At 32.0% G+C, this 13,915-nt stretch overlaps 1 protein-coding gene across 2 annotated transcripts in view; it reads left to right on the top strand.

Annotated features, from left to right (window-relative positions):
• GALNT13 (polypeptide N-acetylgalactosaminyltransferase 13) overlaps positions 1-12,831 on the top strand; it is a 436,774-nt gene extending 423,943 nt beyond the window's left edge. Inside the window, exon 11 of one of the 2 annotated variants that reach the window (XM_045559133.1) lies at positions 12,053-12,831. In XM_045559133.1, the coding sequence (XP_045415089.1) occupies positions 12,053-12,193 (141 nt within the window). In that variant the 3' untranslated portion in view covers positions 12,194-12,831. Of the gene's footprint in view, positions 1-8,147; positions 8,334-12,052 lie in introns of those variants that run through there. The other variant, XM_045559132.1, reaches the window with a different exon arrangement.
• Positions 12,832-13,915: the final 1,084 nt, after the last annotated feature.

Genomic DNA, 13,915 nt, shown 5'->3' with positions numbered 1-13,915 from the left:
GTTATTTTTTTCCATTGTCAGAATTGGATTCTCAAGCATGCCTGCTCATATCTGATAAAATTAGAATGGCATATCATATAAATAGGTTTTTACCAAACTGGTCCATTAGTATAAAACATGAATGAGGAATATAAAGTCATTTTTGTGTGTTAAAATTTATCTCCATGTACATGCCCAACATAAATTAGGCAAGGGGCAAGCTAAACTTATCAGAGAGGTGTATATTAATATGAAGATGTGCACACAGGACGATATTGACAATATGTTCATATTTTCAAATTTCAAATTTTCTACCACTGTGATCACTGATATTTATGCTTCTAGACCTAAAAAGGAAAAAAATGACAAGATGAACAAGATTTCTTTACTATTGTAAAGAATATTATAATTCTTTACTGTGCATAATTATAAATACTTTTCAGAATTCAATAAACTAGTCATATAATCAGATAAGCAGACTTTTCTCAATATAGCACACCTTTCTGATAGAGGAGAGGGAGAGAAAACAAAATTACTGTTGAGAATTTATCACCAGGCAGTGTGTAAAAACCAGATCAGCCATCAGATGGAGCTAATAAAAAAGAAATATTTTCCTCCGCATAAGGCAGCTGCCTCTTGAAAACAGCTTTATTTCTTTCAGCTCTCTTTGCTTAACAAAATGAATTGGTTGTCTGTGTTATATTTCCCATTTACATTATTAAATGGTCAGTGGTTTATTTAAAAGAAGAACTGAACTTTATTTTTACAAGATAAATAATACGATAGAGGTGAATGAGTCTCCCAGATGCAGTGTTCCATGCAAGCCTAAAATACTCTGCGAGAATAACATTTTAAACATCAATCAACAGAGGTTTTGGTATTATTGATATTTTAACAAGATAATTTTTTTAACTTTTTGAATGTCATTTTAGTTTGCACGATTTTGTGGTTTCTTAGGTTGAATTTCAAGAAAACTTACTGAATTCTTATAGGATTTGAAACTAGTTATGTATGGTTAATTTTGGTCCTAAAATTCATACAATGTCACAAGGCTCTTAGGACAAAAAACCTTCTGAGACATATTTGAAGACAAATACCCTGAATCCTTCCTATGTTGTACCAGTGTGTTATACTAAGACTCTTTTGCCCTTTCAATATCTTATTCACCTTGTCTGACCACCATTTTTTTGTCTTCAACTATTATCCATTGGCATCATCCTTTATTTTAAACCTCCAGAAGACATTTCCTCTACTAAAAACATGTAGGCATATCTGGACCCTTAATCAGCTTGCTGTCTATCTTCTATGAGGAAAAGTGCAGATAAATGTACAGATAAAGTAGAAATCCTACAAGTAGTATTTATTTTTAAATAAAACTTGTTGTTGTTGTTGTTACTGTTTAGTTTCTACCAGGAACTCAGGACTTTATCAGGCTTGTGCTAAAAATAAGGAAATCTAGCATATATTTATAAAGAAAGGGGAATGATTGTACACTTTTTAATAAGATGAAGCAGTGTTGAATTTCAGAATACCACTTCTCATCTTTAAATTCTTCTAAGACTCTTGAGTGAACAATGGCTTCTATAATCATAACTCAAATTGCTTCATTTCCAAAGTAACTGCTGTTGGTAATTAGGTCTATATTTTTGTTTATATTTTCTGTTAGCCAGTAGCAAGGTTATTGAATATTAAGGAGTTTTGAAAGAAAAGCGAAATAAAAAAATAGCTCCACCTAAGATAAAGAAACGGTTTTTGCAAATTTACCCCTTGGATGACTAGTTGTAGTATTTTGGAGCACTGTAATATTTTGTGTCATATTAACTTTGGTTTTGAAATACACACACAGAAGCTTATAAAATGCCATAAATATTGAGAAATTTTTATTTGAAATAATCTGATCATCTTAATAATTATATAGCACAATTTAATGGATTCTCCTGTATGTTTATGTTTTCAAAATGAAATAGTGAAGCTCAAATTGTCTAATGACACCACTTTGCCAAATTTTAAATATGTAAATCATAATGTAGAGAAATCACATGAGAATAGAACAATTGTAGGAACAATACATTGCCTTTCTGGAAATTTCAGCTTTGAAATGTGATTTCATTTGTGAGAAGGTCATTAAAAAGGAGATAATTTTTAACAACATTGAAATATAGTATTTACTTTCAATGATTTTCTTTAAAGTTTTACATCTAGGATCATTGTAGTCCAGTCTGCAGAAGGGTTCCAATACTTGCTACCCAAAGGGTGATTCTAGTACTAAAAGCATCACCTGGGAATGTGTTATAAATGCAGAATCTGAGACACCACAGTAAACACACTAAATCCAAGTGTGTATTTTCACAAAATCTTCAGGTCATTCATATACACATTTAATTTTGAGAAGGACAAATCTAGACAGTGGTCAAACATCTGTATATCTTCCATAGTCTTTTTATACACTGATGAAAAATATTGCAAATTTAGGAAGTCATGAATATACTTTGGAAAATGGTACATCTTCCAGAGAGGAATAGGGAAAGGGAAAGAGAGCAAAAGGATAAGAGGTGCTGAGATGGAAGAGGAATAATTGCTCAGTGACTCTATTCTTCTCAGATTCCAACTAGTGGAAAGGAGTTGAGTGCTTACTACTTTAATTCAATTCTTTATCTTTTGCTAGCCAGGGCAAAATTATTCTTTGAAAAACCGCCAAGGTGGTACAGGTTCAAGGCAGAATAGAAATTGGTAGAGTTCACAGAATTACAGAACTGAAACACACCTTAAAGTTCTCTTCTTTCAGCCTTTATCAGGAGGAACTAAAGCACAAAGATTACCCTGCTAGCAGCAGAGCTAGGATATGGGTCCTAATAAAATATTCAAAGAAAGCTAGTTATCGGTACAATTGTGAATCTCACAGTGTGAGCAGCTGAAATATTCCATCACCTTATCTCCCCATAGTCCTTTCAATCTTAAAAAAGAAAGTCATAAATAGGAGCAGAATTGTTGGAATATCCAGAGAAAAATGGAACCAGTGTCGTAATGCCTCAAAACATGGAATCTATCCTGCTACTTTTGTTTTGTTTACTTCTTAGGTGAGTGGGGGGAGGAAAGAGAAGGGAATAAAGTTAAGAGCATATCTATAATTTTGTCTGTTTTCTCATGCAATTCTTACAATAGTCTTTTCAGATAGATATTATTATTCTCTATTTTTCACATTAGTAAACTGAAACATAGAATAAATGCCTTGTTTAGGTTTGCACACCCAGGTTTCTGTCACTAAATCTGGCAATTTTTCTACTATACTACTTTGCCTCTTGAAGTAATTGAAAAACTAGAAATATTAATAATTCTATGCTTTCAATGGTGATGATCTATTAATCTAAATGTACAGTATTACAAATGAAATAATTAAATTCTATCAATTATTTGCTGTACCAAATTTTATTCACATAGAATTTCTCCTTTTCTTAATAGGAAATATGTTCTACTATAAATATGATCTACTTAGATAAACAAGCAGTCATAAAACTACTTTGCCATTATGGCCTAATTGGTTACAAACTTTAGCTACACATATTAATCATATAATTAATGTCTAATTGCTTCTCCTATTAGTTGAATGAAACTAAGCACATATTGGTAATAAATATGTACCCTTGTTCAACTTTGATTTGAAATATAGAGTTTCCTACTTTCCTAATTAAATAATTTGTAAATAATAATGAATTTAATTCACTGTCACTTTATACCTAACATAACCTGTATGGTTTGGGGGCAACCTGAGCATCATTAGGAAAATTGTAAGATACCCACCTGATCTAGAATTTCTTGACTGAATTACACAAACACTTCCAGACCATGAAATGCTTATTGCCACAGAGTTAAACAGAATGGGAAAAGAATCTAAACTTCATCTCACTGAGAGATTTTAAAAATTATTTTTATAAAAGTCTGTCATCCATTCATTTTATTTTCTTCAAGTTTTCTTATATTCCATTTGAACATCACAATTATGTTCCAATGGATTTGAAATTTACATTTTTTCTGCAATATGTGCACATAATCACATTTCTTTTTGAACATCCAGGCAGCTACATACAGTGTGAGAATCTAATTTTAGATCAGAACACTTAATGCTCAACAAACACTATGCAACAAAGAAAAAAAAAGGGAGCAAAGTATGATGCTAAAAATAAGTCTTATTTTTCATGTGACTGAGCAAGTTGACTTGGAAAATACTTGTTGTGAATTCTATATCCATCCATATCAAATGTTTTCCAGAGTCACAATATAAGGAATTTTTCCTGTAGCTAAAATGTGTTGCATTGATAGTTACTGAAATCACAGAAGCTTACATTTAGACTCTACTCATGCCCCACCCTTTTATTTACCTTTACCAGAGAGCAGGAAAATGGGATTATAATTTCAAGGTAAGTGATCTATTAATGCAACCCAGCCATTTCCCTGTGTAGCATGCTCAATTTACCTTTTGAAGGTTGCATACATTAGACAGATATTTCCTTTTTATTTTTCCATTAACCTGTAGCTGTGATTTCTTATTAGAATTAATTATTGAATAGGAATTTCAATAGATTAGTTTCGCATTTGTAGCTCCTGTTTGTTAAACATTTACACTTAATTTTTAGAATACTTCTATTCTATTCCACTGAATGCATAGATTACATTGTCAGGAGATCAATTAATATTTTTAATAACAACTTTGTTACATTAATTTTTAAAAAATTGTTATTCTGTACTTCATCAGTGGGGAAATGTTATTATTTTTGCTATTAAATTAAATTTCTATAATTAAGTTTATTCTTATTTTGTTTATTATTATATGTATTAGAATAACACAATTTATTGGATTTTGTTTTAAACTTTTAGTATGCCACCTTTTAAACTGAAACCTTTGTGATTGGGTTGGTTTTTAAATCAACTATGCAGTCAATTCTATTTGTTCATTAAAATATCTTCTTTTTTACTTAGTGCTTTTTAATACAAAGGTATGATCTAATTTTACAATATTGCAGTTCTTATTTTGTCACCAAAATTGCTTCCCTAGCCCGATTTCAGTTGGCTTAAAGTAGAAATTGCATCTTTGTTATTTTTTTTTTATTTTATCTTTTTTTTTTTTTTTTTGAGTCAGAGTCTTGCTCTGTTGCCCAGGCTCTAGTGCCGTGGCATGAGCCTAGCTCACAGCAACCTCAAACTCCTGGGCTCAAGCAATCCTCTTGCCTCAGCCTCCCGAGTAGCTGGGACTACAGGCACGTGCCACCATGCCCGGCTAATTTTCCTGTATATATTTTTAGCTGTCCATATAATTTCTTTCAGTTTTTAGTAGAGGCAGGGTCTCACTCTTGCTCAGGCTGGTCTCGAACTCTTGAGCTCAAACAATCCGCCCGCCTCCGCCTCCCCGAGTTCTAGGATTACAGGCATGAGCCACCAAGCCCGGCCAGAAATTGTATCTTTGGAGGGGTAGATTTAGAGCTACTTCATGACACATTTTGCCTTAGTAAAACATACAAATATATTTAAAAGCTGGAATTATTAATTTTTTCTTATGAATCCTAAAATAGTATGATTAAAATTTTGTACATCCCAGGAAATACTTATACTTTACATTTTAGAGGAGAACAAATAAGTAATGCTATATTATAAATAAAAGCCAGTACTAGCTTAGGGTTCATATTACTCTATTTTCTAGTCAATATTTCAAATAAAACTAAAGGAAAAGATATTTAGCAGTATCTTCATGTTAGCCTGCATGTCACAGTGCCTGTAAAATTGAGTTTACATAGCCTGGCCCTGTGGTGCATGCCATAGTATCTACTCAGGAGGCTGAGGCAGGAGGATTGCTTGAGCCCAGGAGTCTGAGTGTAGCCTGGAATAGGGAGACCTGATCACTTAAGAAAAATAAATGAGGCATTTGCAACAGATATAACTAAGATATGGCATGATTGATAAAGAGCATTTAATAGAAAAAAGTACACTCAGTATAAAAATATGCAAGATCCAGAATAAATAGCATAGGAGAAATATAGATAACTAATGAAAAAAAGTTAACTTAAGAAAGTATCAAAAATTCAACAATAAAGATCATTTCATGTGTGTTATTTTATTCATTTCTTATTTATCCTATCAATATGGCAAGAATGTTTTTAATGGCAACGCATAACCGTGGTGAAGATACAGTAAGACTGATACCCATGTAGTAAACTGGCATATAGCAAGCACAGGAAATGTTAGCTACCACTGCTGCTGTTATTACAAAATTATTGTTGCACATATTTTCTGTAAAGAATTTTGCCAATATGTGTAAAAGTGTTCATACATTTTGACCTTGTGATTTCACTTCTAAGAATCATTTCTAAAGGTATGATTACAGATGTGGATAGAGATGTTTAGAGATGTTTGTCATAGCATTATCTATAATAGCTCTAAATTGGGAAAATATTCCCCTCAAATTAAATGAATTTTGGTAAATCTGTTCTATAGAAATTGTTTATTTATTAATAGTATGTTTCTAGATTATTTTAATGATAGAAAAGATGCCTATAACATAAATGGAAGAAGGATATTTAATTAGATGGCCTCAATTATGAAACTATACATAAAAGATAAAACTACTAGAAAATACATAAAGTATTAGTAATTCTTATCTCCTCTAGACAGAATACTCAGAAAACATAAGCAAATAATGCTTTGTTTTCAAACAAAGACACTAAATAATTTTGTGGATTTTTTTAAATAAAATAATAATTTTTATCTCAACAGGGTTGAAATTTCTAATTTCTCTTCTGTGTTTTGGTTTTTAGGAGTACCCAGAATCAAAGTCCTTTGAATTTTTTTTCATGGTCATTCATGTGATAAACACTCATGAGGAAAATATTACAGTTGTGTTTTTATGATAATTTTATATTGTATTCATTCTCTGGGGCCACATTTCCGGAGCATAAGCAAAATTATTTTTGTTTTATACCATGAAAAACCTTATAATTCATTTTTCTTTTTAATAACAAATGAAATTCACAGTCACTAACACTGATATCTTTGATGTTAACATGACATTTACCAAAAAAAGTTCAGTGCAAGAAGAAAAATCACTGAGGGCAGAGAATGATCTAGGCTAGAAATTTTAAATGGACGAAATGGAAGGGATGGGTGGGAAATTCAGGTTTGGTTAAAAAAAAAGAACTAGTCTTCTTAACAATCAAACTATATATAGTTAACAATATAATTGTACAGATAACAGACACGATATATTAGAATGTTACCTTTCCTATCTTTACAAGTTACTTATCTACCATTTTACTATAGAAGATAAATCCTTGGAAAGGTAAACCCAATGATTTGTGTCCATTTAGCTGTCCAAGAGATACAGTTTAATGTTAAAAGAACTTATTTTCTGCACTGGCCTTTCACTAAATGTTTCAATCAACAAACTTATTTAGTGTCTCCCGGGGCAGGCACTGGGCTTCATGATACAGGTATCCATGGTCTGTGGCCTTTCTGGAGCTTCTGCTTCTGTGCGGTAAATCGATGGAAAGAAACAGACAAATTAATGAATGAATTAATTAAAATTGTGTCAGGAGAATTAGAACAAATTAAGAACCCAAATAGATTTGATCTTTTTCTTTTTTCCTCTCTTCATTAACTACCAGGTTAGACCTATGAAACCGTAAGTGAAAGCAATTTGGGTACCATATGGTACACAGTAAAGCAAAGCATGAAACCTAAATTATCCCCCAGATTCTTCCCTGGTGTTCACTCAAGTTTAGGGCAAAGGAATGAGAAGGCCAATGACCATAATTGGACTAGTCAAGTATGTTGAATATCCACTCACAAAATAATTCATTCGGTACCAAAAAGCATTTTATTACTAGGATGAATACTGAGAAGATAATCTTTTATATCTAAAATAATCTTTTGCCCAAAATGTTTCATCATTTAATCTCAAGCCCCTCTCCATAGTCTCAGTCTTATCTTCGTTTACTCCTACTACATACAGTTGATATTAAAGCCATCTAAAAGAAGGTGGTGCACAGCTCCATGGATGCAATTATTGTGACATGTGCCTCCCATCCTTATCCAGTAGAAATTGTACGTTGCCCAGGATGATTGATTTATTACTGCTTTTCTACTTGATTTTGTCATTATTCATTATTTTCTTTGTCAAACAGACCCACACTTTTCTTCATATAATCACCCAGTCTTGTCTCTCAGTGAACAAAGTAGCTGATGGCTCCAAACATCCCACTGTGGAAACATGTAATGATAGCGCTTTGCAAAAATGGTTCCTAAGAAACCATACAAGAATGGAAGTTTTTAGAAATATTTTTGGAAATTCTACTGATTATATTCTCTAATAATTTTTAAAGGTTTGTGTTGTAGATTTTATTAAATTTATTTTAGTATTTTTATGTTTAGTTGTTGAAATCTGGAAACTTCTTCAAAATGTGGTTAAGAAAAGTTTTTATGTATTATTTCTCTGTGGAGTTAATTTCATGTCTTTTACTTCTTAGCTGCTCATTAATTTGGAGACTACATATGTTAATATTAACTAGTGTTTAGTCTATCATTAATCAATAGGTACTTTCCTGTTTTATCTCTATTCAAATATATATGCTTATATGTGCATACATATAATTAATTAAGAAAAATATTATGAGATATTAACTGTTTTTAGTCTAACTACAGCCATGTTTAGATGACAATAAATTCTGCATCAGAGCTGAAAAAAATAAATAAAAAAACTAACATAGAGGATTGTTTTGAAGACACTGAAATTATTTAATTTTATTAATTTTTATTCTGATACTTTGGTTGCATGGAAATATAGCACATCCTTTCTAAAATGTGTAATTATTTTAACCTGAAACACTAAGCAAATGCATTATTAAAGATATAATTTTCAATAAGTTTATAAAGAAAACTATTTAAGATGTAATTATCAATAAGTTTATATAGAAAATTATTTCTAAGCATTTCTTTGTGGTAGGTTAAATGATATAACAATAAAACCTTTTTAAAATTGTGCCTTTTATCTCTCACTTGTATAATTTGAGACTATCTTTTTACTAAGTAGTAAAATGAATCAGTATTCAGTTCAAGTCAACAAACTGGTATGCAATTTTTGTAAAGAGTGTAAATGTCCAAGTTCTTTGTTTTAAGGGGTTTATTGTCTAGTAAATTAAAGATTTTATTTTGTCCATTACTTTACTATGAGAGTCAAAGAAAGTTAGGGACTTTTTCTGGTTCAGATGAACTAGTTAAAGGTTGTTAATGGAGGAAATAATTGAGCTTGGATGGCTATGACAAAATGGGGAACGGGGTCATGAAGAGCAGAGGATAAAAGGGGTATTGTTTAGATTAGAACTACATTTAAGATAAGGACATTCCAAACATAGAAGTTGAAAAAGCTGGAAAAGTCAAATTTGTGTACAAGGCAATTTACACATAGTGTCTTAGATTGTTTTCAAAGCAACCATACCTGGTATGTGCAATGCTCAACAATGGGTTTTAGGCTTAACTAAACATTTATTCTCACAAGTCTACTTACAGCACTACTCTAGGGCACAGACCACAGCTTGCTTCTCTCAGTAGGAGAACTTGGCAGCAGTTCCCATAGCAGTTCTTACAGCATTCTGGGAGCTAGCTTCTTTACAGATGACAGCCTGGTGCAAGGAGATGAGATTGACATCCGACAGGTGTGGAAACTGTCCTGGCCTAATAGCCTTATGCTCACAGAAGATGATAACTCCTACAACAACTCCATAGGCCTGGCTCCCAGGAACCCAATGGAACGTGTAAAATTACGAGAGTCTTTGCACATAGCGAAGGCCAGCATTTTGCTTCCTATCAGGTATTTACATGCAGTTTATCAGATGAAGATACACTTTATCAGTCAGAGGTCATTTTTACCATAAATAATGTTGTCTAGAAACATAGTTAAAACATTTTTACTCTTATTGGGTTGCCAAGGGATCAAAGTTAGATAGTTGACTGAAAGCTCAATTTTTTTAAGCAGAACGGGAAAGAGTATTTGTAAGCATTTGTAGATATAATTTAAGTGTTTTCTGACAAAGAATTTGATTCCTCAGAATGATTTGGTAGCTTGCCCAAGTGTTCACTGGTAGTAAGTGGGTGAATAGGAATTTACACTTTGGTCTACCTGAGCCTAAAGTGTCTGGTTTTATACTGTACTACATTAAAAAACAGAGTGTCTTGGTTATTTGTTTTTTATCTTTGTAGCAGTGTGTTTTGACTAATAATGAATTCCTTCAAAGGAAATATTTATGCATTTTTTAGAAAGAATACTTAGTACTTTTTTAAATTGTCATTATTTGTGTAGATGACAACACATATTCAATATGATCCTTAAAGAAAAATCTCAAAGTCTGTGCTATATTTTGACCTAACATAACTGATAATTGATCAAAGCATTCAACTACTGTGATGTGTGATCAGATCGGAACAAGACAATGGCAATGCTTTCTGGGGTAGCTCAATGGGCAGTGAAATATTTGATATATGTAAAATTATACATTTTTTTAAAAAGAACCTAACAGAAGCATGCAATGGTAAGTGATCTTTTTTGAAAGAGAATGTATACACAAAGGACCTCAGGTAAGTAACAAAAGATGAAGCATTTTTTGGTGATTTTAACTAGAACTTTTTAGGAAAAACGTATTGTTTTTGCTCTGCATCCTTTTTGTTCAAGCTGGCTGCTGGTTGAAGTTCTGGCAACATAAGTGTAAATCAGCCATCTTCTTGCCTAACTTTGTCCATTTCTCCCTTTCTTCATTTTTCAGTATAAATAGCTTGATTCCATGTATTGAAAGAGCAATAACAAAGGTCTCAGTCTTGAAATCTCCTTCACATCTAATAGTCTTGCTCTTTTAATTTCCTGCTTGTTTTCTATTAGGCATCTTTCACTACAAGCCTATTCCCCATTACATCTTTTCTTACAACGGTGCAATCCAGGGTATTTTTACTCCTAACAAACAAATTACAATTGTCTAGCCAGTGTTTCTCTACCATTTTTATTGCCCACTCCCTGCATTTATTTTCATCCCATTTTTAATGTAATATCAAGAGCAAAAAGAAAAAAAGAAAAGCTTTTGTTTACTTTTAATTTTGGTAATTTGCAACAACAGTATCTGAAGTGCTATTTTTAAAATAATACCTGCAAATCATTTCTCATATATTCAAATACTTCTCTTTTGGTTGAGGAGTTTTTCGTATAATGTGATCCTAGGTATTGCCCATGAAATTGAGAGAAATATATATAATTAGTATGCATAAAGCATATCAATTTTAAATATATATCTGGAATGTCCAAAAATGTGAGTTCAAATGTACATAGGAACTCCAAAGAGAAAACATGTAATGACTAGTTAAAATGACACAATTACAGAAATTATGAAGAAGCAAAAGTGTAAATATAGCATTTAAAACTATATATATGATGATAATACCCTGGTTTCTTTAATATTAATATTTTTTACGATCCTCAAAAATGCAGACCAAAATATAGTGAACATTTTATCAAGTAAGACAGATTACTTGTTACTATGATAATCACTCTTCTACAATGAATGTCTTACAGTCATAGATACTATGGCTTGTTTAGTATTTTGAAATGGGGAAATCTCTAGCAGTTTTGTTCATTTGGGTCACAGCTGTGCCATCTATTTGCATGTTTACCAAATGGTTACTGAATAACACATGCCTAAGAAAACTAAGCCTTTGCGAAAGCTTGTTAATATTTGCAGTCCTCAGCTGAACTCAGAACGCACAAATGGGCTTTTTCAAAGGAGCCTGAATTCTTGGCAACGCTTGATAAATGTCGGCCAATTTCTTCAACCATCTGCAAATAAAGGTGTATTAGACAATGATGACTCCGTAACAGTCAAAGTTGTATAATAATTAATCCAGTGACACCTGTGCACAGTTCCTTTTACAAATATATCACAGTGTATTATGCTTAAAAAATCATAAAGGATTTAAAAGAACAGATTTAATCTGATGTGCTAGTGAGTTAAAGATGAAATAGGCTGCACTGATTGTTGGTTATCTTTTACAGAGACTCACCTTGAGACATGTTAACAGTAATCAATGTCTCGATGAACCTTCAGAGGAAGACAAAATGGTGCCTACCATGCAGGACTGTAGTGGAAGCAGATCTCAACAATGGCTGCTAAGGAACATGACCTTGGGGGTGTGAAGACCACCCCCTATCCATGAAAGTGTCTACACTTTTGTTTTTCCATTATATCAACTAGGGAAAAATATTAACTTTGCTGAATTGAAAGTTTTAAAAATCCTTTTAGTATTCTAAAACACAGTTGTTTATAATTTATTTTTAGGAATGTTTGCTTATTTCCCTACTAAAATTTGTATCTGATCAAAGAAGCACATAAAAAATATAAATATTAGCAAACTGTTATTAAACATCAGAACTTGAAAATCCAATTGTGTTTGCTTTAAAAAAAAAAGTATTGCCCTCTTGTCACAGGGTTAGTTGGGGGTTATTTTATTTGTTGTTGTCATAGTGATTGAAAGAAAGATAATGTAAATGCCTTATACAATAACTTCATTATGAAATATTATCAATTGCTTTATAAACTCACTCTTTCTACTGGACTTTCATGGAAACATGTTGAATTTTTATGTCAACAACAGGGCCACATATTAGATTATTTCTGAACAGTGAATTCATCTTATAAAATGTTAGTTCCAAATTTTGTACCAGGAAATAAATTAAATTGGATATTGAATTCACAGAGTCTTTATAAAGCATCACATCTAAACAAATGCGAATTCAAAAAAGAGGAGAATTTGAAAATTCGATTTAAAGTACATGAAATAAGCAATTAGCGGGGCATTGAGGGGAAGAAGATGAATCCAAACTGCAACACAAATCATTGTTAAGAGGTACTCTGGCTAGGTTGCAATCATTCCTAGCACAGACTGAAGCTAAACAATCTCTCTGCCAGAGTTGATGTCAGAAACTCAATCCTTAACTGCAATCATTGTCTCCATAATCTATACCATGCCTTTTCTCTTTACTCTGGAGACTACAGCTTGCCACTTATGCTGTACAGAATTGTAGGCGAAGAGGAGAGCTTTAGACCTCATTTTTAATTCTATTGCATTTAATGATTTTAGTTAGATCTCTATTGTCATTTTAATTTTATATTTAAGAAAAAGAATACTATCAGAATTTCATTGCTATGCTATAATATCTAAAGTTTTCATCACCAGGGGAATAAACTCCATACACATTCTTTAAGATTTTATTTTAAGTAAATAAAATTAATTTTATTAATTAATATATATCATTCGTTATAAAGTATGGCCCAAGGAACACAGTCATAATTAAGCTAGCTTCACATGTTCTATTTTTATCTTAAAACACTTTATGTTCAAAATACATGAGCAGAAGACATGAAAAGTAAAAAAAATCAGTGAGATTTTTACTAATAAGTTTTTGGTTTTGACATCATGTTAAATGCCCATAAAGTTGCCCTATATATGTATTTTATTCATTATAAATGTTAAGAGAAATTTTTGCGGGGGCAGGGGTAGAGTGGAAGAAGTGTCCTCTGAAGCAGAAGATTCCATTTCTTTGGTTGTCATTTTTATTTAAAAAGCTCTTATAGAAAGTATTAATCAGTTTGGCTATACACAAATTCTCTCTCTCTCTCTCTCTCTCTCTCTCTCTCTCTCTCTCACACACACACACACACACACACACACACACATATACATTCACACAGCTTTCTAACAAAAATGAGGACACTGTCTAATGAATAATAAAATCCTGAATGATTTTCCTAGTTGGCATTCCTTCCTCTTTTGACTTTAAATTGCTACAACTCTAGGGAAGAATTCTACAACCTGGATAATTTCTGGTTTGCTTCTTAAAGGGTAGATATCCCTCATG

This window comes from Lemur catta, chromosome 8 (assembly GCF_020740605.2).
Source record: "Lemur catta isolate mLemCat1 chromosome 8, mLemCat1.pri, whole genome shotgun sequence".
Lineage (NCBI taxonomy): Eukaryota > Metazoa > Chordata > Mammalia > Primates > Lemuridae > Lemur > Lemur catta.
The sequence above is the reverse complement of the archived record's forward strand: the minus strand, read 5'-3'. Positions and strand labels throughout refer to the sequence as shown.